The 23,284-nt window shown below is 48.1% G+C and overlaps 2 protein-coding genes across 4 annotated transcripts in view; one reads left to right on the top strand and one right to left on the bottom strand.

The window, feature by feature from the left end:
* The window catches only part of LIMK2 (LIM domain kinase 2), a 32,632-nt gene extending 22,009 nt beyond the window's left edge, over positions 1-10,623 (top strand). For all 3 annotated transcript variants that reach the window (XM_052796148.1, XM_052796150.1, XM_052796149.1), the window contains 8 exons: positions 1,955-2,041; positions 2,769-2,900; positions 3,164-3,220; positions 3,408-3,473; positions 4,289-4,463; positions 5,874-5,929; positions 7,837-7,994; positions 8,569-10,623. In XM_052796148.1, coding sequence (XP_052652108.1) covers positions 1,955-2,041; positions 2,769-2,900; positions 3,164-3,220; positions 3,408-3,473; positions 4,289-4,463; positions 5,874-5,929; positions 7,837-7,994; positions 8,569-8,725 — 888 coding nt within the window. In that variant the 3' untranslated portion in view covers positions 8,726-10,623. The remainder of the gene's footprint in view (positions 1-1,954; positions 2,042-2,768; positions 2,901-3,163; positions 3,221-3,407; positions 3,474-4,288; positions 4,464-5,873; positions 5,930-7,836; positions 7,995-8,568) is intronic.
* A 783-nt stretch (positions 10,624-11,406) lies between these two features.
* Positions 11,407-18,212, bottom strand: PIK3IP1 (phosphoinositide-3-kinase interacting protein 1). Its single transcript, XM_052796151.1, has 6 exons — positions 18,003-18,212; positions 17,702-17,818; positions 17,471-17,590; positions 15,255-15,440; positions 15,042-15,120; positions 11,407-12,995 (listed from the first exon to the last, which is right to left on the bottom strand). Exons 1-6 carry the CDS (start codon positions 18,088-18,090, stop codon positions 12,788-12,790), a joined length of 798 nt encoding a protein of 265 aa, XP_052652111.1. The 5' UTR covers positions 18,091-18,212; the 3' UTR covers positions 11,407-12,787.
* Positions 18,213-23,284: the final 5,072 nt, after the last annotated feature.

The following is a 23,284-nucleotide window of genomic DNA, read 5'->3' as shown; positions in this document are numbered from 1 at the left end:
AATTAAAATCTCCATTAATAGCAGTTCTCTTGTATTTAAGCTCTCTGGTCTTGAGTGGGGATGCTTCAGCAGCTCCTATCCTGGCATCCCTCACAGCATCAGGGGCAGCTTCTTCTGCCTTACTAAGGTGCTGTGAGCTGCTCAGTACTCAGATTGCTGTTCACCATATTATGGGACCTCTCTCCTTACACCTGTATAAACTTCAGGTGTCCAGCCACCATATTCATCTCATGCTTCCATGGGAGGTGGTGAGCCAGTACTACAAACCCAATGCTTTTGATCCATACTAATGAGCATATTTCTCTTCTCCTCTGCTCATAGAGAAATAACAGGTCCAGGTAAGCGGAACCTTTCCTCTGTCGCATGCTTTTGTCATCTGCGTCCCCACAGTTAATGGCACAAAGGCATTTCTTTTCTGCTCAAAGTACCTGATAGCCATCCTGTTCTGGTGCATGCTCTGGGAGTTAAAATTGCCCTCTTGGAGTTTCATGATGACACTTGTTTCAGTTTTGCTGGTATGTCAGCTTAAGAATTCCACTTAGCCTTGTCTTGTCTTTGTCTCTTCACTTCCCTTTATCTTTGGGTATTAGATGTTCCTGGCTTTCATGTCCCTGGCTGAAATGTGTAGTGTTTCCTGGCTCGCTACTTGTATATGGATGCTTGATTTCAGATGGGAGCAGAAGATATTGTACTCTTGCTTCTGTTGTGTTTATTCCATGCGTTTGTATTCCACCTATATCAGCCTTGCTATGTCCCATGGTTCCAAACAGAACTAGTGTGCCACAGTGTTTGCAAGAGCTCATAAGCTTCCTAAATATTATAACTGGGTCTTGTGTTCTGGACTGCAGCCCTGGAGGTTTTCTGGAAGGCTTTTTATTTTAAAGGGTACGAGGCAAAAAAGTGACACCTTTTTTGAGCTTCAGATTGACTGTTTTTCATGCAACAAGTACTGTATCTGGTCAGAATAGTTTCCTCCTGTTCCTAGAGAGAAGGTGGTTGTTTAGTTACCTGGAGATCTTAGGGAGACAGAGCTGTCCAAGTTAAGCAACTGAAGGGCAGAGGATTTCCAGGAAAACCTGCTTATCAGAATTTGGACCCTTTCTACTCACTCATGCACTGTATGCAAGCAAGGCAGAGCTGGTTAAAAGAAACCTCTAGAACACAGCAAAATGCCAGGAACTAGTTGGATACAGGCAAACAGCTTTCCATGTCAAAAGCCAGGAAACTTATCACCTGATGTTTATGGTGGATTTGTGTGTTTGCCACCATTCTGGGACATTCCTTGCAGGTAGCAATACACTGCTCCCAAGGAGCATGGTAAAATAATTGCTTCCTGCCTTAACTTAACTGAGCAGCCTGTACACCCCAGTTCCGCTTGCACTTGCACGTGAGTGTGTTTGATAAGCTCATCAGAAACCATCAGGCTTCAGAGTCCCCATAAAACCAAAGCATGTAGTAATGTAGTTTTGGGTTGTTTGGTTTGGTTTCTGATGCAAGTGAATGTTGATTCCTTCGCTGATACAGAATGTAGTGGCTAGGGTCTGTGTACAAAATGTGAGCATCACGCTGGGCAAGTACTTTCTGTAAGGGAACTTGAGGCATGCACAAGTATGGAACTGATGCCTTCAGAGGCTTTGACAGCCTGTACGCATGCTCAGCCCTATGCTACCTAAAATAGAGACTTCAGCTCTGGTTCTTGGGATGCTGTCGATCTCTTGGTATGATCCTCTGTCAGCTTTAGGTAGTTTCTATTTCATGTACAGAGTCTTTGCTGAATTCTGAAAGGAGAAATTTTACGCAGTTTTCTGCAGATCGCTGGGCTCTGAATTTTCTCCCATCTATATTCCTCTCTGGATGGAGGGGAATGTTACCCTCTCTTTCAGAAGAGTTGCAAGAGCATTGGAGCTATGTATTCTTGAACCTTGCCTGTAGTTGTGGTTTCTGTTTCCACCAGGTGACTCACAAAGCAACAGGAAAGGTGATGGTGATGAAAGAGCTGATTCGCTGTGATGAGGAAACACAGAAGACTTTCTTGACAGAGGTAGGAGCAAGATTTCTAAAAGCTTCTGAGCCAGTACTGTGGTGGAACTCTCTTCCATCTGCTCCAGAGAGAGAGCGATCATGCCAGCAACCTGGCAGGAATCAAGGCACTGAGGAGGGAGACATCACACGGGGAAAAGCTGACATGAGCTGAATGTTTGCTGCAGTGAAGTGTGACTCACACTGAGCAATAGACATGGCTTCAGCTCCCAGCTCATTAATTTTTCAATGATAAAAAGCAGTCTGAGTCTGAGGCAAATTGAACTGTGCAATACATAAAGGATTTATCCCTTGAGCCTTGTGCATAAATACAAATAACAAGGGCCTATATCTGTAAGATATTTAAGACTCCTGCTGTATTTAAGCTAAACTATTTTCTTGGTGGCTGCCTACCATGTTTTTCAAAGTCAGATTTAGCTTAAAGGCAGCTCCCTAAACACCTGACGCTGCTATTCTGGCCCTGACACATGCAATATGGACCAGATAGCTGCCCTGGAGAGCTCCCGTCTCTTAAAAGTTAGCCAAACTCAGGGGTGCTCTCCTTAAAGACTAAGATCAGGTTAATTGCACAGTGTGAAAATGAAGAGGCAACAGTTAATTGACTGCCTTAAGGTTGGGGTTTGAGTGCTGGAGGGGACCTCCAGCATTGGAGTGCTTGTCACCACAGAGCAGATCTGTCAGGACTTGTTCCATTCTCTTCTTTGGGCGGGCGTGTCTCTGCTTCCCAGGTGAAAGTGATGCGCAGCCTGGATCACCCCAATGTGCTGAAGTTCATTGGTGTACTGTACAAGGACAAGAAGCTGAATCTCCTCACTGAGTACATTGAGGGGGGCACCCTGAAGGACTTCCTCCGCAATGCGGTGAGTATGGAAGCCTGGTAGACCTCTACTCAATGAGGTTGACAGTGTGTTGTTGGTTGTACCAGCCTTACAGTGCTTGTTGTTAGCGCTCTCCTTTGGAGCTGTGTGAAAAAGCTGCTTCTTAGCTGTGGGTGGCCTGAGGCAGGAAGCGCTTGGGGCTGTATCATCTTTCTCTGACTGCTCTAAGAGTCCTGTCACTGAGGAATTTTGGTCACCAGCTGGCTGGTAAGATAGTCCCTGACCATTGAGGACTTGTCTTTCAGGACCCGTTTCCCTGGCAGCAGAAGGTCAGCTTTGCCAAAGGAATTGCCTCTGGAATGGTGAGTCGGACTGTCCCTTCATCACAGAGCAAACCTCCAGGGTCAGGGTTAGCTGCTTCAGCAGGGTGCTGTATAAGGGGTTGTGGATGCTGCCTGACTACTAGCATCTGTTTGTTGAGGTCTGTAAATGTGAAGGGACATATTCACCTGGGAACCCCTAACACCAAGTTTTCTCACTCTGTTCCAGGCTTATTTGCACTCCATGTGCATCATACACAGAGACCTGAATTCCCACAACTGCCTAATCAAGTTGGTGAGTTACACCTCTCTTCCCCACAGCATGCTGCTCCCCTCCTTGTCATCCTCCTCCCTTGGTTTTCTCCACATGATGTTCCCTCTTTTGTCAGGGTGGAACTGATTTGAGAGCGGCTTTTACTGCCCTAAACAAGGGAGCTTCATCTTCATATAGGATTTTCCATACTGATCTAGCTTTCACTGTTTCGTCATTCTGTTCTCTTACCCCCTTTCCTGTGGTAGTATCGCCTATTAACAGTCACATTATGAGAGTTAGTACAGCTCTGTTCCTTATCTGAGCTATGAAATGTTCTCTACAGCTGCTTCTGTTCTTTCAACCACTTGATGACTTTTTTTATTGGCAGTCAGGATTCAGACAAGTGTGCTGGTGTGTGCACATGTGTGTGCTCTCTCTTTTTGAAATGCTAGGTCACAAGATTCTTGTGTAGCTTCATTCCCTCAAGCCTTGCCGTTGTTCATTTGGCTGGAATATGAGATTATTATGTGGGCTTCAAAAGACCCAGGATGAAAGTCTAAGTTAATTCCTGGCTGCGTAGAATAGGAAGGTCTGAAAGGAAAGGTCCAGGTTTGCCCTGGCAAGTGTAGCCCAATTGATGGGATTAGTGTTAGCGACCGCACAGAAATGAAGAGAGGAAATGACGAGTTGGGATTGTGATTTGTGTGTCTTACACCTGTCTAGACAGCTTGCTACACTTACCTGGCTGCAGGAAACCTTGATAGTCACCCTTACAGTGTAGCAACAGGAATTGCAGCCTCTTTGCTCCTGAAAGGAGCTGAGAGGAATCAGTGGCTTGTACTAAATCCCTTGTGTAGGATAAGACAGTGGTGGTGGCTGACTTCGGTCTGTCTCGGCTGATTGTGGAGGAAAGAAAAAAGCCCACTTTGGAGAAGCCATCTGCCAAGAAACGAACCCTACGCAAGAGTGACAGGAAGAAGCGCTACACGGTGGTTGGCAACCCATACTGGATGGCCCCAGAGATGCTAAATGGTAAGATACCGATACCAGGGTGCAGGTGAGGAGACAGCCTGTGGCAAGGTATAGGGATGATAGGATTACTGAAAGCTTCTGGGCCCTAGTAACAATTAAACCTATTAGAGCCTATGGTTTTAGACCTGCTAATATGCAAGCTTATTTATACACACAGGTACCCTATCTGCACTTCTTTTGCAGTACTTGACCTGCTAAGCCTTTGTACCAGCCGAGGTAATGTTTCTGGCTTGACAGCAGGATTCTTCAGGAGGGCAACAGACCTAAACTTGCTATGATCCAGATAACAGGGAAGACAAAAGAGGCCTGAAATAAGACTGAACCTGAGATCAATTTCTGTTATAGCCTCATGCTTTGGAACTGCCCCTTGAGACAGGGAATCTATAAACTCCAGGATGAGGCTTATGTGTGCTGTTGCGTAGATCCAGGGAGAAGCCATCTGCTGCCAGGTTTGCTGAAGTCTCAGGATTGGGGTGGGAGTTGTCCAAGTGCAGGGAAATCTGGTTTTTTGGCATGCAGCCCTTGGTTGCATTAAAGATGAACTATGTCCCTTAGGGGAAAAACTGCCCCTGCAGGAGTTGACGTAAGAGTGAAATACAGTGGATACAATTTCCTCCTAATGAGCAGGTCTGTCTGACCAGGTCAGACAGTTTGCCTGGCTACGATATCAGTATTGTCCAACATAGTCCACCAAGGAAGGGAGGACTGGGCTCTTCTCCCCCAGCTCAACTTTTCTCCATATTGCTTTCTTGTGTGCTGTTCTGTTTTCTTTCTCTCAAGGCCTACAGGCCCTGCTGGAGTCTGAGGCTGCTTCTCGGAGCCTGTCTCAGACCTGGCATTTGTCAAGAGAACAGCAAGAGCATAGTCTGACATCACCTCTGAAAGCAAGGCTGTTTACCAGATATTGGCTTGGGAGGGGTGTGTCTAAGCAGAGAATGGCATGCTGGAGCCAGTCTGCTTTCGCAGATTCAAAGCACTGCTAGCGTGTAATTTATTATCTCTGCAGTCACTGCAGCAGGGACTGGGCACTCGCTCGCTGCTGGGGAAGCTGAACACTGACAGTGCACTGTAGAGATGCACTAGAACAGCAGTCAATGGGAATGGGCAGAAGCTTTCCAGTTATCCTTAGCGTTTGCTCAGACCTCTGATATACCAGGCTTCCCTGTGTTGTCCTGTAATTCCCCAGCAGAAGAAAGAAGCGGTGTTAATATGTGATGGCAGTGTACAGGAAGATGCAGTTGGTATACATATCTTGGGGCAACTGACCCTGCTCAGATTTAAGCCTTGCTTTGTCTCCTGTTTTAGGGCCCTCCAAGGAATAGGCTTAGTTAAGCTTTGGACTGGCAGCTCCTGGAATAGCTGGATGGGGAACTGCCTCTCACAGAGCTGAATGTCTTGTGTTTCCTGCAGGACAGAGCTACGATGAGACAGTGGACATCTTTTCATTTGGGATTGTTCTCTGTGAGGTAAGACCAGGATGTTACATGGCATCTATAACGGACTTCTTCCCCGTTGCCACCTCCTTGCACATGCTGCATCAGCCAGTTCTCTTGTGTCTGAGTGTGCAGTCTGTGACCTAACAGCGTGGTGAATTAGGCTGGGAGTACAAGCTTACCCTGCCCTCTGCTCCCTCAAGGAAGATAACTGTCTTGTAACTTTTTGGTCCCAGAGAGAGTTTCTTCCTGGACTGAAAGAAATGCAGAGGTTCCTCCTGGACTGAGAGAAGCTGTAAAAAAGTCCAACAAGTTCTGACTGAGCCCTGGTATCCATTTGAAAGCAGACATATTCCCTAAAACTGTGATACTTTTTTATTTTTCTTTTTCTACTGCCTCATTAAAAGAACAATCACCTTTATAATCTCAGCAAATTCAGGGCCTCCACTGGGGATGGCCTTTCACTTCAAAGAAGGGGAAACTGAAACCTCTTTGCAGGTCGATTAATGAAGCTTGCACCCTGAAGTCTGTTAGCTTAGTTTATTTCTGAGCCAATGCACAGTCTTACTCTTTTATCAGGCTTTTCTGTCTGCAGAGCAAAGAGCACCACTCAAAAGCTGCAAGGTATTTTCAGTTTAAAAGGTGTGTAAGACTGGAAATACAGATGAAAGGTGGGGTGTTATGTGTATGGGTAACACAGCAGTTACAGGAACACCAGGGAGACCAGCACAGTTTCATCTTCAGTGTTTGGATGAAGGGGACAAAGAAAATATCTGTGCATAAATCTTTGTGGTCTCATCTGGTGCTCTGTTTACACTTGGCCCTCCTCTCAGAGAATGTTGTGGTTGTGAGTGATAGATTTAGGAACTTGAAAAATCTGTATGTGGGATTAAAACAATTGTTTCAACTATAGAAAAAAGACAAATAAAGGGGTAGTAGCATACGAACATTTGTCACCAAAATAAAGATGCTAAAAAAAGAAGTTACACACTCAAACAGATAAGGAAATAACCCTGACAAAATACATAATGGGCGTTCCACTGTCTAGTTACAGGATGTGGTTGTCCTGCTGAGTTATTGACATAGAAAAGCCTGGGTGGTTATAAATAACACCCTTCTTGTGATACGCGATGAGGCTTTAAACTTAATACTCTTCCCCATGTGAGAGTTTGTATTGACATTGACCTTGTCTGAGTCCAGATCACCCCACAGCTCCCGCTGTGGGTTCCTTCCCTCTTACTTACACTTGTGCTGGAGGTGGTGAGTGCGCCTCAGCAGGGTAGGTGGTGAGCACTGGGATGTTTGAGTGCTGGGGCAGTGCTTCTCCCTGTTCCACCCAGCCCTTTCCTCTACCGGCTCTCGCCTGCAACCTCCTGGGCATTGGTTATGGCTGTTCTTCTCTCTGCCCCTATCTTCTGGCTGTGGGTGGGGTTGAATCTGCCAGTAACAAAGCAACTCAGAATTTGTGGTGCTGTTGACTTCGCAGCATCGTTTTGGACAGGCTCCATAGAGAGAGGAGCTTTGCTGGTGGTGTGAGAGGGTAGAGATGGGATGGTGATGCAGGTCGTGTTGATTACCTGCGATCAGGAGGGGCTGCATCATCCCCAGCAGCGAGACACTGTCGACCTCTCTGGCAGGTGCACATCATCCTGTATCTCCTAGCAGAGACCCTGGGGCGGAAGAGAAGGTGTCTGGGCCTTCCTTCACAACAGTGGCCACATCACCAGGTCTTGGAAAAGTTTCATGTGAAGTTTGTCTGTATGCAGTGCCTTGCTCATTGCCTTGTGCAACTAGTCCCATTGGAAAGGAGGAACAGTGTTTCTGCTCTTTCCCTTTCACCATAATACTTTGAAGGAGCCCCTGCCTGATGCCAAAGTTCCCTGTTTATTAACACTCTGGAAGTGTTGCTGTACTTAAGTGCTGCTCTCATTTTTCCCTAGATCATAGGCCAGGTGTATGCTGACCCGGACTGTCTCCCACGCACACTGGATTTTGGCCTTAATGTCAAGCTGTTCTGGGAGAAGTTTGTTCCTGCTGACTGCCCTCCAGCCTTTTTCCCTCTGGCTGCTATTTGCTGCAGACTGGAACCAGAGAGCAGGTAGGTTTGGGGTCTGGAGGACTCCTCTTTGTAAGCCTGGAGGATGTGTCTGTATCCCCTTAGTGGAAGGATTGCTTTGCACAGAGGGTGGACGAGGGCTGTACTCCAACCTTCTATAGGAATGCTCAAAGGCTTCCATGTGAGGAGAGACTAAAGACTCCTCAGCTTGGGAAAGAGACCGCTGTACATGGTGGAGGTCTCTGAAACAATTTATGAGACAGAGAGGGTAAGGGAGGAGCGATTGTTCAGGGTTTCTCACGTACAAAAAGTAGGGGCAGACCTTGGCAGCAGCTCTGAAAGGTGAATGCTTCATTTGTGAAACTTGTAGCTTCAGAACAGTGTTGATGCCACGTGGGTTCCAAAAAAGCCGGACCTCCCTGGTCATTGGCTTTAAAAACGGGTAGCCCAGACAGATGGGATCTTTGCAATCTCGGAAGCTGAATGGGGGAGGGATCATGTCCCTGCTCACACCTCTGTGCATGGGACAGCGGCCTGGATGGATGACTGGCTTAGCCTTTCCAGATGCTGTTCTGCTTCCTCTTTCCCACTCACATTTCCTCACTGCTGCTTCTAGGCCCCCTTTTTCCAAGCTGGAAGATTCCTTTGAAGCTCTCTCTCTCTACCTGGGAGAACTTGCTATCCCCCTTCCATCTGAGCTGGAGGAGCTGGACCACAACGTGGGTGTGCAGTATGGACTGAACCGTGACAAGCTACCTGAAAACACAACCTAGTCAGCTCATCCCGCTGCCTGCACCACTTCCATTGGAGTCGAGATGAGTGACAGGGAGGGAGATGCACTTCAGCCACTTCCAGGGCATTAATGGGGCACCATGCTGTGCGTTTGCTGCATTGCCTCTCTCTCCCCACCCAACACCCCTCCTCTTGGACATCCTGATTCACTGTGGATTTCTGGCATGTTTCAGAAGCAAAAAGGGCCGTTTCCTGCCAACTGCACCTAGGAAAGCTGCTCAACACTATTTTCTGGCTTGAGAAATGTTTCTCTGGCCTTTTCAGGCTTCTTTACTGTGGTGCCTTAGAACTTGGCTGCAAGCTGTGAAGTCACCCTGGCCTGTCTGCCAGGGAGGGAATTGCTATAGGAGACTCCTGGGCAAGGACCAGCACTTCTGGAACTGCTTCTCCCACTGACTACCCTGCTCAGAAAGCTGGGGAAATTGGATATCCAGTAAAAGGCCCCACCAGGACAGCGTGCGTGTGTATGTTTGTGCATGTGTTTTCCAGAACAACCCACTGAGATTTTGGCCTCCAGTGTGCATCAGGGGAGGGAGTGAAAAGCCCCAGGAACTGAGCAGCTCTCCTGAACTACCTTGTCTGTGGGGAAGAGTGTATGAATTTTTGTTTTGGTTTTGTGGGTTTTTTGACTCCTCTGTCTCTGAATACCTCCAAAAGCCTGCCTAGAAACACTAAGACTGAGCTCTGCTTGCCCTTCCTGATGGTGAACAAGGCAGGCAGCAAATGAGCCATGTGAGCATCTTCAGACCCTGAGCCTGCACAGTGAGTTTGCCTGCCCAAGAACCTTAACCTTGGTGAAAGTATTTGAATCTGAGTGTGTAGAACTATACTAGGCACTGGCTGTGGACATCCCTGGAGTGCTGAAGCTGCTTGAGCCCTTGGTCTGTGGACATGAAGTGGCAGAAAGTGCTCTTCAGAAAGCTGAAGGTCTGAAGCGACTCAGACTTTGTGCATGGACAATGGCAAAGGGGGACATGCCCAAGGTTACTTAAAGGATTGACTTGTTATGAACAGAAAAGTGCTGGAGAATGTCCCATCCTCCCAGGAGTGGCAGCTGGAGAACTAATAATTCAGTTGCCATTACCTCATCCTTTCCTGCAGGCTGTGCAAGTTGTTCCCTTTGAAGGTCCTTCTTGCAGCTGCTGCTGCAGCACCTGAGCTGATTCTCCAAGCAGAAACTTTCCTCAGGGTCATTCCCTGCTTTTGGGGAGAAAAAAGGGCTTGGAGTCATTGGGAGGTGGGTGGGGGTGTATTTTCTTCCAGCACTTCTCTCCTTCCTCCTTCAGTGGGAGAAGGAAGAAAGCTACTGCTGTAGTAGCTCATGTGGTTGGTAGAATGGAACAAAAAGCTGGCTCAAGTCCTGCTCTTAAGTTTCGCAAACATCTTGGTTAAACTGGATTTTTAGTGTGCTCCTTTCTCCCCTCCTCCCTGTGGTATTGAATGGTGGGGAATGGGTGTTAGTCTTTGCTGTTACTTTGATTTCCGCCCCCTACCCATGACTTTAAACTATTACGTAAAATAACATGGGACCAGCCATCACCTCACAAAAGGTGTGTGTGGGGCGGGGTGTTTTTAGTCTGTGTAGTGGTGTTTTAAAAACACTGGGGGCTCCCTGTGCTGTGAGTCAGTGGAGGAGCCTCTCTAAACTGGGTCCAGTGGATTCAGGATTGTTAATAGGATTTGCCCTTTCTTTCCCTCTCCCAGGCTGGTTTGTGAGGGGACCCCTGAAGGGGGGAGTCCTGGGTGATGTGTGGGTGGGGTTTATGAACTGTGATTTGCACAGCTCCATGTTCTAACTAAATTAAAAAGCAGTAAATGTATGCTATGAAAACAAGACTTCGTTGTCTCTGTGCTACATAAAGCAGGAAGCTGTAACTTTCTTTGGTTTCTACTGTTGTGACAAAATGGTAACATCAAAACTGCACAGATGAGGTATCATCTAGAACTCCCTTTCTTGAGCCAAAGGGCTCTGCCACATTTACAGAACTACAGAAACACAGTGCAAGTGCTCTATAGTACTATTTACCTGGAGTGATGGAAATGGAAGAAGTTGTCAAGGTTGGTTGGTTGGTGGGGTTTTTTAAGGGTGGACAGGAGTCAGCAGAACATGGAGCCTCTCTCCATTTTCCTTTTCTGATCCAGGGATAAAAATACAGCCTGTTCTTAGAAACCTCTTATTCTGAAATACGTAGTTCAAGGGGCATTTGTTAAGGCAATGACTGAACAAAAATGCTAGCTATGTCAGTGCCCCCTGTAACCTGCTGTGCTCTGTCTCCATCATGCTTTCCAGTGGAAGGCCCCGAGGGATGGAGCTGCTGCTGAGCAGCCCCAAAGCAGAACTGACCTGTGCCAGTGCAGGAAGGCGCTGTAACTGAGAGCATCTTCTCACGGGCCAGCCTGCTTAGTCAGCGCAGCTCACACACCCGCAGCTGCTTTTCAGGAACGGTGTCCCCGTCCAAGACTAGCTGCTGGCAGCAAGGAGGTAAGCTCCATGGCCCTTGTCAGTGCTGGTGAATGAAGGCACTGCTAGTAGGGATTTACCTTTTGGGCCTGGCAAACTGAAGTGGCATCTTCCCTTCTCCTCAATTCGAAGTCTGCAACAGGCAAAAGGATGCTGCTCTAGCAGGAGGAATGTACAGATGAGTCACAGTCCACACAGGTCTACAGAGCATTTTTCTTTTAAGCTTTAATACAAGGTAGCACAATCTGCACCTTCTCATAATGAGGTATTTAAAACATTTTACAAAGAAATGGTATTCAAAGGCATTTAAAAATAAAATGTTTCCCTTTTCTGAATCAAACGTTAACACTAAAACCCCTGCTGCCAAGTGCTGCTCCCTGTTAGGCCCACAGCTATAAAGCAGATGGCTAGAAAACTTACTTGAATGGCTTGAATCCCCTGAGGTGGGGATGGATGTTTCCCTGAACTGGCCTTGCCTTCGTGCTGTTTGGGAGACACTGCAGCAACCATCCCTTCCAAACCCCCTGAAATGCTAATAAAAGTTGTTACAAAACCTCTCTAACAGGGCCAGGCTCTGTAAGCAAGTAGTCTTGCTGCACAAGCTGAGTGTGTGTGAAGGAGGCTGGGCCAGAAGCCATGCTGTAACTTTGGGATCTTGAAAGAGCAGCTGCCCTGTCCTGCCCTTAGAGCAAGAGCTGCTATATCATGGTCAGGGTGACCTCCACAGCTGGCTTGGCCACTCTGTCCAGAGCTGGCTCTGTAGAAAGCCAAGGGAATTCGGAAGAGGATGTTATCTATCCTCTCCACAACTATCTACTGCTGGCCTTTGGTCTCCTGATCTGTGTAATTAAGTGAGCAGGAGGCACAGACCACCTGGACACCTACAACTGTGGCTGTGCGTGTAGCACCACAGAGGAATGGAGATGTGGCCACAGCCCTGGAAGACCTGGATTTGTCAAGAGCTTGAGAAGAGCTTTTCCAAATTGACACGGGCTAAACATACCGCTCCTGGCCAAAGCCATCCCTCAAATAAACTCTTCCTTGGAAAAAAAACTTGATCCAGTAGCAGAATTCTGGACAGTGTCTCTAGCTCTCAGCCACTAAAGCAAAAAGGCAGGAACTATAATCAGAGTGTAATTATCTAGCTAAGTCTGACATGAAGCTCCCCTCAGTCCCTGCAGTACTGCTCCCTCCTGGGGTTCCAGGCTGAAACTTAAGTAACAGTGCACACCATTAAATAGGAAAGGAACAGAAAAAGAGGAAGCCAAAACCACACTCTGGGCTATGGGATCTGTGGCCAGTTATGAGCCTGGCCCGTCATCCCCCCCAGCTCCTTGGCACGCCATGGAGATAGGTGGGAGGAAGCGGCAGGGTCCACCACACCAGTCCCCAGCTGGTCATGCACTGAATGGTGCCCCTCAAACAGATCGTGATGAATAGCCCATTGTTCTGTCCCTCTGCATCACCTTCATCTGGCTTTCATCAAAAAGAAAACAAAATAGAAATGAACACACACAACCCCCGCACTCACAGTGGGAAGCTGGAGGCTTTGCTCAGCCTGTATTGCTCCTGCCTGAGCTGCTCAGGCACCAGGAGTACCCGCCTGCCCCATGAGCGGGCCACTGCCGTCATGCGTGTCCTCCACAGGTGTCTGGTTGGTGTGCACCACGATTGTGTTCTCATCTACAAGCTCGCAGGCAGGATTGGTGAACGCTGAGAGTGGCAGCGTGATGCGCTGCATTTCACGCTCATAAACTTTCTGTTCATGCTTTTCCTTCAGGTCTTTCCCCCTAGATTAAAAAAAAAGCAACACACGTACGTGCATGGAGTGAGTGCCACTGCTTGGAGGCAGAGTCTCTCTCAGTAAAGGTGATATAGTAGAAAAGAAGGGACTCTGCTCTTGAAGAAACATGTTTCAGCTACGTACAAAGGGCCAGAAACGTTCCCTACTGTAAGCAGAGGACCCCATCTGAGCATCTTTTAAAAACTAGCAGCCAAGTGAAGTCTGTCCCTCCCTCATAAACTGGCTTATTCACTGACATTGCTATTGATAAATGATGACTCCAAAGCCCAGCTTCTCCTTCAAACCATGGAGCGGACAAAGTTTCCTTATACCTTATAGTCCCGCAGCACTGCCTGGTGCAGGCCCAGGGGAGCAGTGAGACAGCACAGAGCCCAGTGCTGTGGAAAAGAGCTTCCGTAACCTGTTTCATCTGATAGAAACAAATACCAGAGGTGGTGACAGATTCTGCCTTTTGTTGCAGCAAACAAACCTGTGTAGCAAATTAAGCTGTTCCTGAAAGTATTAAAGCTTACTGCAGAGCTGGCCCTGCCTTCTGCTGCTGCAGCTAACAACTTAATACTACGACCAGCTCCTCAAACCTACCTCAGTCTTCAGCCTGTTGCTAAGGGAGGCAACACCTCTGTAATTTGTACTGAGGAAGAACTGCCTTGCTTTAAAAATGGATGGCATTAATAGCGCATTGTCTCCAGAAAAGCTATGTATACCAAAAGCTACTAGACCCATTAAAGGTTTCTCACCACACCTACCCAAACCTGCCAGCTTGCACATGCAATTTTGAGAGCAAGGCAAGAAGAGAGAGACAGTAAAACCTGCACTGCAGCCCTGCCATGAGCTTTCTGGGATTGAAGAAGCAGAGCTGGATTTGGACAAATTGGTCTATTGCTTCTTCCACTGAAGATAAGAGTGAGGTGGGACAGGCACCACTCACTCCTGCTGGGGCTCGTGATCCCAACCAGGCAGAGCTGCTGGGGTTTCCTGTCAGCACATAAGCATTTTGGCTGCTTTTCAAAGCTGCCTACGAGCGTGCAGCAGTGGCTGCCGTTCCTGCCAGCACACGAGACGGCATTCTCTGAAGTGACACCTCAAATCAGATTCCTCGACAAGCAGCGCTCTCTGTTTTGCCCCTTATGTAACACTCCTCCCTCTGTTTTTTTTTCTGTCGGCATTTATTATAAACACTTACATAAGGACATGTCCCAGCTTGGGAAAGGGCTCCTTCTGCTTGGTTGTGTCAGACTGCTGTCAAACAGCCAAAATACAGAACAAACCCTCCCAGAGAAGGGAGCCTGGGCCTTCATTTGCTGCAGCGACATTCACTGCTATTTGTTAATCCTGCCCTGTCTCTTACAGCTAAGCTGCTTGCTATTACCACTAACTTCAAACGCTGCTGAGCTAGAAACATTTCTGTCCACCACAGTGAAGTGGCTGAACAAATCATAACTTAAAGGTGAATCAAAACTGACCTTAAAGTGTACAGAAGCCTTGGTAAAATGAACTTTGACAAAAAAAAGCGCTACTTTGTATTCAGCTTCATAGGATGCAATGCACGAGTGGCAAAGAATTTGCCAATTGTTTGTCTTCTAAAGCTAGCTAGATGAGAGAAACCAGGGGAACAGGTGGCCTCCTAGAAGGACTGTTCTTTTTCTGATCACAAAAGACACTTCTGCGAGGGCTCCTGGGATCTGCTCTCTCCAGCTCTTACGTAAAATTCAGCTCCCCAGATGCATCTGAGAAAGCCATATCAAGACACACATGCGCACACACACACACACAAAAACAATAAATAAAGAGGGCAGTTTGAAACTTTAAATGGGACAGAATACCACATTGATGGGTGAAATTGAGAAGAATGAGATTAACTCTGAAATGGTTCTTTCCTCAGTGCGACAAGCATGATGTGCTATATCAAAACATATGCTTCTATCTGCCTTTTCACTGGGATATGGTTGGGTCTGCAGGTACTCAGACATTCCTGCTCTATATACGTTACTTCATGCCTACACCAGCTTTTGGACAAAGAATAGCCACTGACCTCTTATAGATGTATCCCAGGACAATGCCAGCTCCGATAGCAATGATTATCACCATCATGATCAGCCCCAGCACATACCCTGCGAAGAGAGAAAGGAAAGAGACAAAATTAGAGGCAGTAGACCCAGCTATAGCATTGCTTCCAGAGCCTCAAAACAAATCCATCCTGCCAGAATTACAGGAATGGATCCATCACATGATCCTGGGTTTGTACCTAGTGTCCCTAAGTCCTTCTTTTCTTTGGAGTTCATCTGCACTCTCTGACTGATCCCAACAACGGGCTGCACAGCAGCTGCCTCGCTCCGGGAGGGCAAGGTGTCAGCCCGTTCAAACACCTGGTGGCCCTGCTGAGAAGTACCAACTTCTGCGGGAGGGACTGGGGCTGTGGCAGCTGTAGCATCTGTTGAGAGGAAAAAGAGACATACAAAATACCAAGCATTGATGAGTACCTCAAAACAACACGTGCCTTGTGAGTGGGACAGATCTAGACTGGTATCACTGAACCGCCTTCAAAGTACACTGACAGACACTTGTTCCCTCGTAAGTTGTTGCCAGAAATCCCACCAAGGCAGACAAGAAATGTACTCCTCCCCCCACTCTCCTTTGACACGACCCTATTTAGCTAAGAGAGCAAGGCACTGCCACAGATGAGACAGAAATAAGACAGCAAAACAAAACCCGGGTTCAGGGCATGAGTCCAGGGGATGCACAATGACTTCATTTAGTGTACAGATCGATACACAGGCTGCAGCTTCAATCATGCTGAACAGACATGAACAAGATTATGAGAAGAATGTCCATCCCAAATCTCCCAGGAGCCTATTTATCTCTCTTCTGCCTCAATATTCCTGACACAGGAAGGTTTGATGGAAGGAGACTCCAGCTGGTGTGAAAACAACCTGGGGACATTCTTCTTACCTAGCCCCTCTTTGCAGCCATATAGCAAACTCCTTTAGCATGATGGACAGGCTAAGTCTGAGCAACACTTCAGGCAGCACAGCCACCGAGTAGTGCAAGTTCCCCCTCACCCAGAGCCCAAACAAAGGTACATACGGATGGACGCTCATAGCACAGACTCCTTCCCAGCCCTGTGGATTTTTTATCAACAGCATTGCAAGATTTCCAAGGTAGCTCCTTCTTTCATGACACAGTTAAAATGGCAGCTGTAGCACAGTAAAAGCTACGACAGTGGAAAGTAGGTATCTATGACCTGTCCTAAACAAAAAAACCCTACTTTTTGCAAATGCTATGCACAGTATGCATCCACACCTGAAAACTCTCTCCACCTGGATCTCACCCCACAGCTGGCAATAACTCCATGTGGATTGCCTATCTGCAGCCATTTTGAGCCATCAGTGCAATGTGAAATGGAAGTAGAGAAGGGGAGTTAGAGACAGTAAATCAGGGTCTCCTGCACCGCACATTGACTTTACGTAGGGTCAGCCAGAGAAGCTGAACCAAGGGGAGCTGCAGGACACGACTACAATAAAAAGGTGCCCGCTCTGAGACACAAAAATAGCCAAACCCCTTAAATGTGCAAATGGCGTATTGGCTGAAAGGTCAGGTAACTCTCCTGATCCCAAAGGTGCAGGACTGTTTTGAGCAAGGGTCTTGGCAGCAGAACATTTGTTTTGCTTCATCTTTAGGGAAAAGCAGGCAAAAAACGAACAAAGCAAAGGGGAGGGTGTATGTGTGGAGGAACATGTTTACATGTGAGGATAGCAATCCCGAGGGGCAGTGGAGTGCGTAAATCTTGAAGGGCTTAGAAATAAACAAACAGTTCAAAAAAAACAAGTGGTTACTTTGGCCTCAGTCAGTACTGACATCTCCTCTCCTTGAAACAGGCTTCAGCTACGGTTCTTCTCTTGGCAAACTGTTTCCCACCCTGACTATCCAGGAGTAATCCAGTGTTTGGGGTTTTCTGTTTCTTACTGTCCTCCCATCAATCCCCATTTTCTCCAAGTTCCTTCCCCTCACCTGTACCCGAATTCACCCTGGCACTCATTTAGCAGCAGGACACTTGTTTAGACAGCAGTAACATGCCCCACAGTAACGGTCTACCAACATCTCTGCAGTTCCTAGCTGCCCAGACCTCAGCCTTTTTGCAACACAGCTGAAGAGCCCTACAGTGACTAGTGAAAAGGGAGTGGGGGGCAAGGCTTTGCACGGGCCTTTGCTGGCACTAATGGAAAAGCTCTAGGGGCGGAGCAAGGCACAGCTGGGAGACAGATGTGCGCACACACAGGCGAGGGTTGGAGGGCAGCCCCGGGTACACTCCGTTCCTGGGGGAGGGCAGCGGGTGCTGCCATAGCGCGGGGTTGTTTGTGCGCAGGGGACACCCCACCCTGGGTGACAAACCCAGCCCCCAGCGGCAGGAGGCAGGCCGGGGAGGGCAGGAGGAGAAAGGGGGGGGGCTGGGGCCGCTCCTACCTGAGCACCGAGCGATGTCGCAGGGGCTCCGCTCGGGGACCCCGGCTGCGCCTCGGATGTAGCACCAGGGCGCGGCGTCGCCGTCCGGGTTTCTGCAGCTGTTGTGGTCCTCGGCGATTGCTGGAGGGCAGCGGGCCGTCAGCGCGGGGACCGCCGTCCCCAGCACCCCGCTCCCCCCCGACAATCCCCACCGCCGGCTCCCCGGGCTCCCGCCGCGACCCCCGGACCCACCTGCCGGGAACGCGGCGCCGGGGCCGCTCCGCACCGCCAGCCAGTTGAGGCACGGGGCGCCTCCGGAGGCCACTCGCCGGCTTCCGCGGTAGGACGCGCCGTTGCCGCGGAGGCACTCTGCGGAGAGACGAGGCCAAGCCATGCGGGCGTGCCGGGCAGCCCGGGCCGCTCCCCAGCACCCCCCCTTCATCCGCCCCCCCCCCCCCCCCGGCGAGACCGGCCTTTGTCCCCCACAACAAAGCCGAGCCGGGCCGTGCCCCCCCCCCCCGGGGCGGGGGGAGGCGAGCGGGCCGGCACTCACCCTCGGCGCCCCGGGCGGCCGCCAGCAGCAGCGAGCCCAGCAGCACGGCGCCCAACGCCGCCGACCGCCGCGGGCCCCCGCGCAGCATCCTCGGCGCCGAGGGCGAGGAGCCGCCGCCAGCCCGGCCGCGCAGCTCGGCTCGCCTCCGTTCGGCGCCGCGGCGAGACCTGCCCCGGCTCTCCCCTCCCCGGTAAACAACCGCCGGGCTGCGCTTCCTCCCCCCCCCACACTCCCGCCCCGCAGCCGCCGCCGGGTCCTAACGCTGCCGCTACCGCCGCCGCCCGCCCCCGGGCGGCTCCCGGCCCCGCCGGGGAGCTCCGGGAGGGGAAGGGGCGGCCGGGAACCTGCCGCTGCTCTGCCGCTGCTCTGCCGCGTCCGCAGAGGGTCCCCCGCCCCGGAGTCCCGGGACCGGGCGCAGCGACGGGTGCTCTGTACCGCCAGGGCCGTTTGGCTCGGGAGGGACACGGGGAAACGTTGCCGAAGCGCAGCTCCGCGTCCCCGGGCCCGTCCCCTACAGCCGCAGGAAATTCCCTGGGCCGGGAGAGCGAGATTCCCGACACGGAACTAGGCTTGAGGCACTGACTGTGGCAGGGAACGTGTTTGTCTTCACGGACCCAGAATTGCTGTCTCCCCTAGAGAACTCCCACGAAGGACTAAATTCTCCGGCCCTGATGCTCCCTTTGGGCTCCCCGAGCTCCACAGAGAGACCGTGTGTGGGGAGTACACACTACCACGGAAGCTGTGCACCTCCCCGTTAAAGGCTTACATTCTCCCCTCTGCTAATCGATTGTTTTCCTTTGACTCCACATGCTCTAAGAGCTGTGCCTGCTTATAGAAAAACAAAGTAAATAGCCCGAAAATGCTTTAGAGTAGTTACATTGCAGGCATCCCGCCATCGCCATCGTGACAAAAGCCTCTCTGCAGACTTTTCCAATGGGTTACAATAGACACTGCTGTTTCCCAACAGGCAGAGCTATTCAGATCCTGCAATGCCAGTGACTGTACACAAGCATCTGGAGTCATCAGCAATGTTTCTGTTTTACACTAGTCAAAAACAAGCAGCTGAATACTTGGTCCTGTTCGACAACGAGCTCTCAAAGATGGCCTGGGCCAACTGATGGGTTTGTAGCCAAGGCACAGGCCTGCAGCAGAAGGTGCTATTTCTGGCTTTCCCACAGAGTTCCTTCTGACCTTGGCCAATCTGCCTGCTTCACTTCTTTGTGCTTTCCCTTCCTTTCTGTTACATGAGGTACAATCAAGCCTTCCTTCTCAGAAGAGGACAGGGAAGTTCCCTTCTTTTAAAGTGCTTTGAAATCACATGGAAACCACTGAACACATAATAAGTATTTCTATGCCAGGAAGCTTCATGATGTATTCAGTGTTTGGTGAATCACTTTTTGGGGCAGTGCTGGCTGGAGCAGCAGTCCTTCCCTTCCACTCCCAGATGTTTCCATCCTGGCAGTGCTCTCTGTCAGGCTGCTACAGGTACTTGTGTGACAAGCAGGCTCGAGGTGCTGATCCAACCCAGCTCTGTCCTTTTCTTACCATGTTACGCACACTTTAACCCTCTACAGCCAGGCTGCCTGCTGCATCCAGTCCACAATGGAGCCACAAAAAAAGAGATGTACCAGGATGACAGAGGGGTAGTGAGGAAAACAGGTCAATTAAGCAGCACTACCACTGAACATGAAACCATAAAACCATAAGCCTTAGCACTTGTGTATGATTCACGCTTTAACAATATGATTTACCACTAAACTTAGTTTAATAATGTCAGATTAAAAAAACTGCAGCCAGATTGTAAAAAAGAAAACAAACAAACAAAAAAACCAAACCTGTGTGCGTCAGTTCTGACTGACCTCACCAGCTAAGATGTCTGCCTTACAGCATTATGCTCATTTTGTCTGCACAGACACTCAGTTACTACATTCCTTATGCTCTCTGTGAAGGCAAGGCTAACTGGAGTAAGCAAGAATTTTTAATAAGGGCTATTGAATCAGGCCTTCTGTTTGTAATAGGTCTTCATAAGAGATTTTATGGGACAAATTCCATTCAGTCAGAAACTGCAGAGCCACACATGCATCCAGAGGCACAGTCTGTCCGAAAGAGTTTGCAGAGTGCTGCCATCCTGGACAATTAATTTCTTTTAGCTCATTTCATGAGACTAACGCTTCCATGCCATCTTGCACAGAAAGCACCTCCTCCTGTCCATACTGATCCAGGAACTGCAGGCTGGGCAGTAGTCTCTGCGGAAACAACTCTCAGACCTTCCCAGCTCTCTCTCCTGTTATGTAACAAGATAAATTCGCACTGCTCATTACACCCAGCCAAGTTCCAGCAAACAATTTGAGTTTCTCAGCCACAGAAGGACAATGGGGAATCTGGGAGAAATGCAAAAACTTTCACAGTAATGGTAAAGATCAAAGTCTTTTCCACAACTAACTTCTAAGCATAATTTTTTCTCTTTCATCTCTAGCTTTCTCCAGGATGAGGGAAGATTTATGCCTGGCAGTTTACAGAGTCAAGTTTAATAGGATGCAAGGTGGCAGCTGTCAAAGGCAGACTCAATTGCTCTTTCTGCTGTTTGAGAATAGGTTTGCTCTTGCTACACTTTTAGAGATTAAACCTGACATTACTTCCTAGGACTTGATTTTAAAGCAACTACCCAAACTGTAAGTAAGCTAATAGCTCTGCAACTACATCCTCACAGCGTCTACATGTAAAAGCCTGTAGGTATATACACATACATGTACCACAACACATACACACACCCACAAACACTTCACAGGAGAATATATATGCTATTTTTAGGAACGAGGGATGTTAAGCATCCTCCCGAAACGCCGTATGAACCAGTTTCAGCTGTGAGCTGGTACCTTTCTGCTGTTTATACAGGTTCCAGAATGAACAATGTCTGCTTTTTCTCTCTCTTGTCTGTCAACTGCTCTTTCTTGTTTGTTTGTTCTACTTTTTCACCTGTGGAAAAATTCAAAGCGTATGAAGAGTTTTCTTAAAGAAGAAAAATAAAAGGAAGCTAACATATAGCACAGCATGCTGTGCAAAGGGAGTTGTATAGCTGCACAGCTGTATAGCTCTGGAAGGACTCCGCAAGAAGCCGTCAAACCCACCCTCCTTCTCTGGCCACAGCCAAGTATGTTCAGAGCTTCCCAGGCAAAAGTTCACCTAACCTCCTATGAAAGAACTAATACGCTTTATTACTTAATCTTACTAAATAAGGTACTGGGGGGAGTAAGCAAAATTAACTTTCTAATCTAAGTATTCTTTCGTAGCCAAATTAACATGGATTGCTTAAAATGGAAAAAGTTGACCATTGCCCTCCTTGTAACAGGGCATATGTCATATTCCCATAACTTCCCCTTTCTTGTTTCTAGGCAAACCAAAATAATTCTTCCAACTTTTCCTCAAAACCAGTTTTTCTAAACCATTTTGTTTCCTTCATAAATTGTGATGCCCGAGAATGAAGATAGTACAGTCTGAGGCCTCATCCACCATGAACAGAGTATTAGAGCAATTTGTGCTTAAAGCTTAAAAAACTGTAAGCATCAAATGTTACTAAACACTATGCAGTACTTGCAACTCCAACAAAAGCAGGCTTTTTTACTCCTTTGTTGCCTTTGTCTGAATCATGAAAATAACTGTGTGGCTCACCTGTAAAAAGCCTTCTGTAAGCAATGATATAGAAGTCAGAAACAAATATGTTTTGCTCCTAACCTAGAAACAATTTGAATAGAAGAAAAAAACATCAGGGCTGCAACAACAGGATCAGATGTTGAGTTTATGAAACTGAGCCGAGTATAACCAAAAATCAAGACAGAGACAGTCACTACAAAGGAGCCAGTGTGGAGCGATAGAAAGAAATATCTGACTGCACTGTTGCATCCCCCTGCTGACATGTTCAAGGAGAGGCTTCCCCTCCCCCTTCAATCTGACAGCATGAGCTATTGCTGAGTAAATGCCAGCCACAGCCTCCAAGGACTAACAAGGAAGTCTGCAGAAGCAAAACAACCATATGTGATACTTGAACTGGTTCAGACTGGTTCAGAGAGTTTGCTCTACTAACTCAAAGTGCCTTCTCAGATGAGCTTTCTGTGTGGGCTGTAATAAAAGGATAGAGGCCTCAGGAGGGCAATCTGGGTCCTATTGTTTACTGGGGGAGAAGCATTGCAGCTACACTTTTCTAGCATTAAGAGATTAGCACTAAATACTCTCGGCAATCACTGACTTAAGAAATTTCACACACTGAGTCCTCTCTAACAGCAACACTTCTTTGTCCTTTTTGTCACAAACTGCCCAGTGCCTTTCCACAATTCCCTCAGCAGTTTTGATAGGCCCAACTGCCCATAAACATTTGTGTTCGCACCGGCCCATTGTGGCTGTTGTAAAGGACTCAGCCTGGATCATGGCCTTTAGCTCTTTCCACTGCTGGAGCATTCTGAAATCGGTATTGGGATCACAGACACCGCTTTTACCTGCTATCCAATGGGTGTGTCTCCTAGCAAGAGGCCATAAAACCGTGGCAATATTGTTAGGAATAAGGTACAGCTGTCTAAAGATGTTTCAGTCCCCACTTGCACTGTTTGTTTTTTTTTTTTTCTACAGACGCAGGCTGCTATTGACAAAAAACAGAGCGTGCATTTTTAAGGGTGGAGGAAGGGAAGCTATTTTGAAAGATACTCTGATCTACTCGGAGAACACATAGGTCTTTGAGTCACGAACAGGAGCCTAAATTCTTTTACTGATTTGTTGTTTGACCTTAAGCAAGCTTCTGCCTCAGTTTCCCATGTTAATACTTCTTATGTCACAGAGGCAGAAAGGATTAATGTCTGCAAAGTGCTTTGAAAGCTTCAGACATGCAATACATATGTCATGAAATGGTATTCAAGGGGAAGGAATCATGAAGAGAGATATTCAGGGAAGGTCTTAAGATGTTCTCAAGTTTTACATGTGTAGTGCTGACTCATATGAAAAGTACAAATAAGCATTAATGCAGGAAGAAAAATAGGAGAATGTGTTGTTTTGTTTGTTTGGGTTTTTTAAGGTATAAAAGTACCTTTGTAGCTTTCTTGTTTCTTAATTCAGCGTTGCACACAGCAGTAACTAGCAAAGCTAAGCAGTCAGATAAACCAACATTCATTCTTGTTAGAAAATGCCAATCTAAAAATAATGGTTTATCTGCACATGAGAAACACAAAAAAAGGCAGCACCAAAACATCTGGAGATTTGAGTCAAAGGGAATAAAGATTTCTGTTCTGGTATCTGTT

The sequence above is a fragment of the Harpia harpyja genome, chromosome 9 (assembly GCF_026419915.1).
Source record: "Harpia harpyja isolate bHarHar1 chromosome 9, bHarHar1 primary haplotype, whole genome shotgun sequence".
NCBI classification, from domain to species: Eukaryota; Metazoa; Chordata; class Aves; order Accipitriformes; family Accipitridae; genus Harpia; species Harpia harpyja.
Note: the sequence above shows the minus strand (reverse complement) of the source record. Positions and strands in the feature narration are given on the sequence as shown.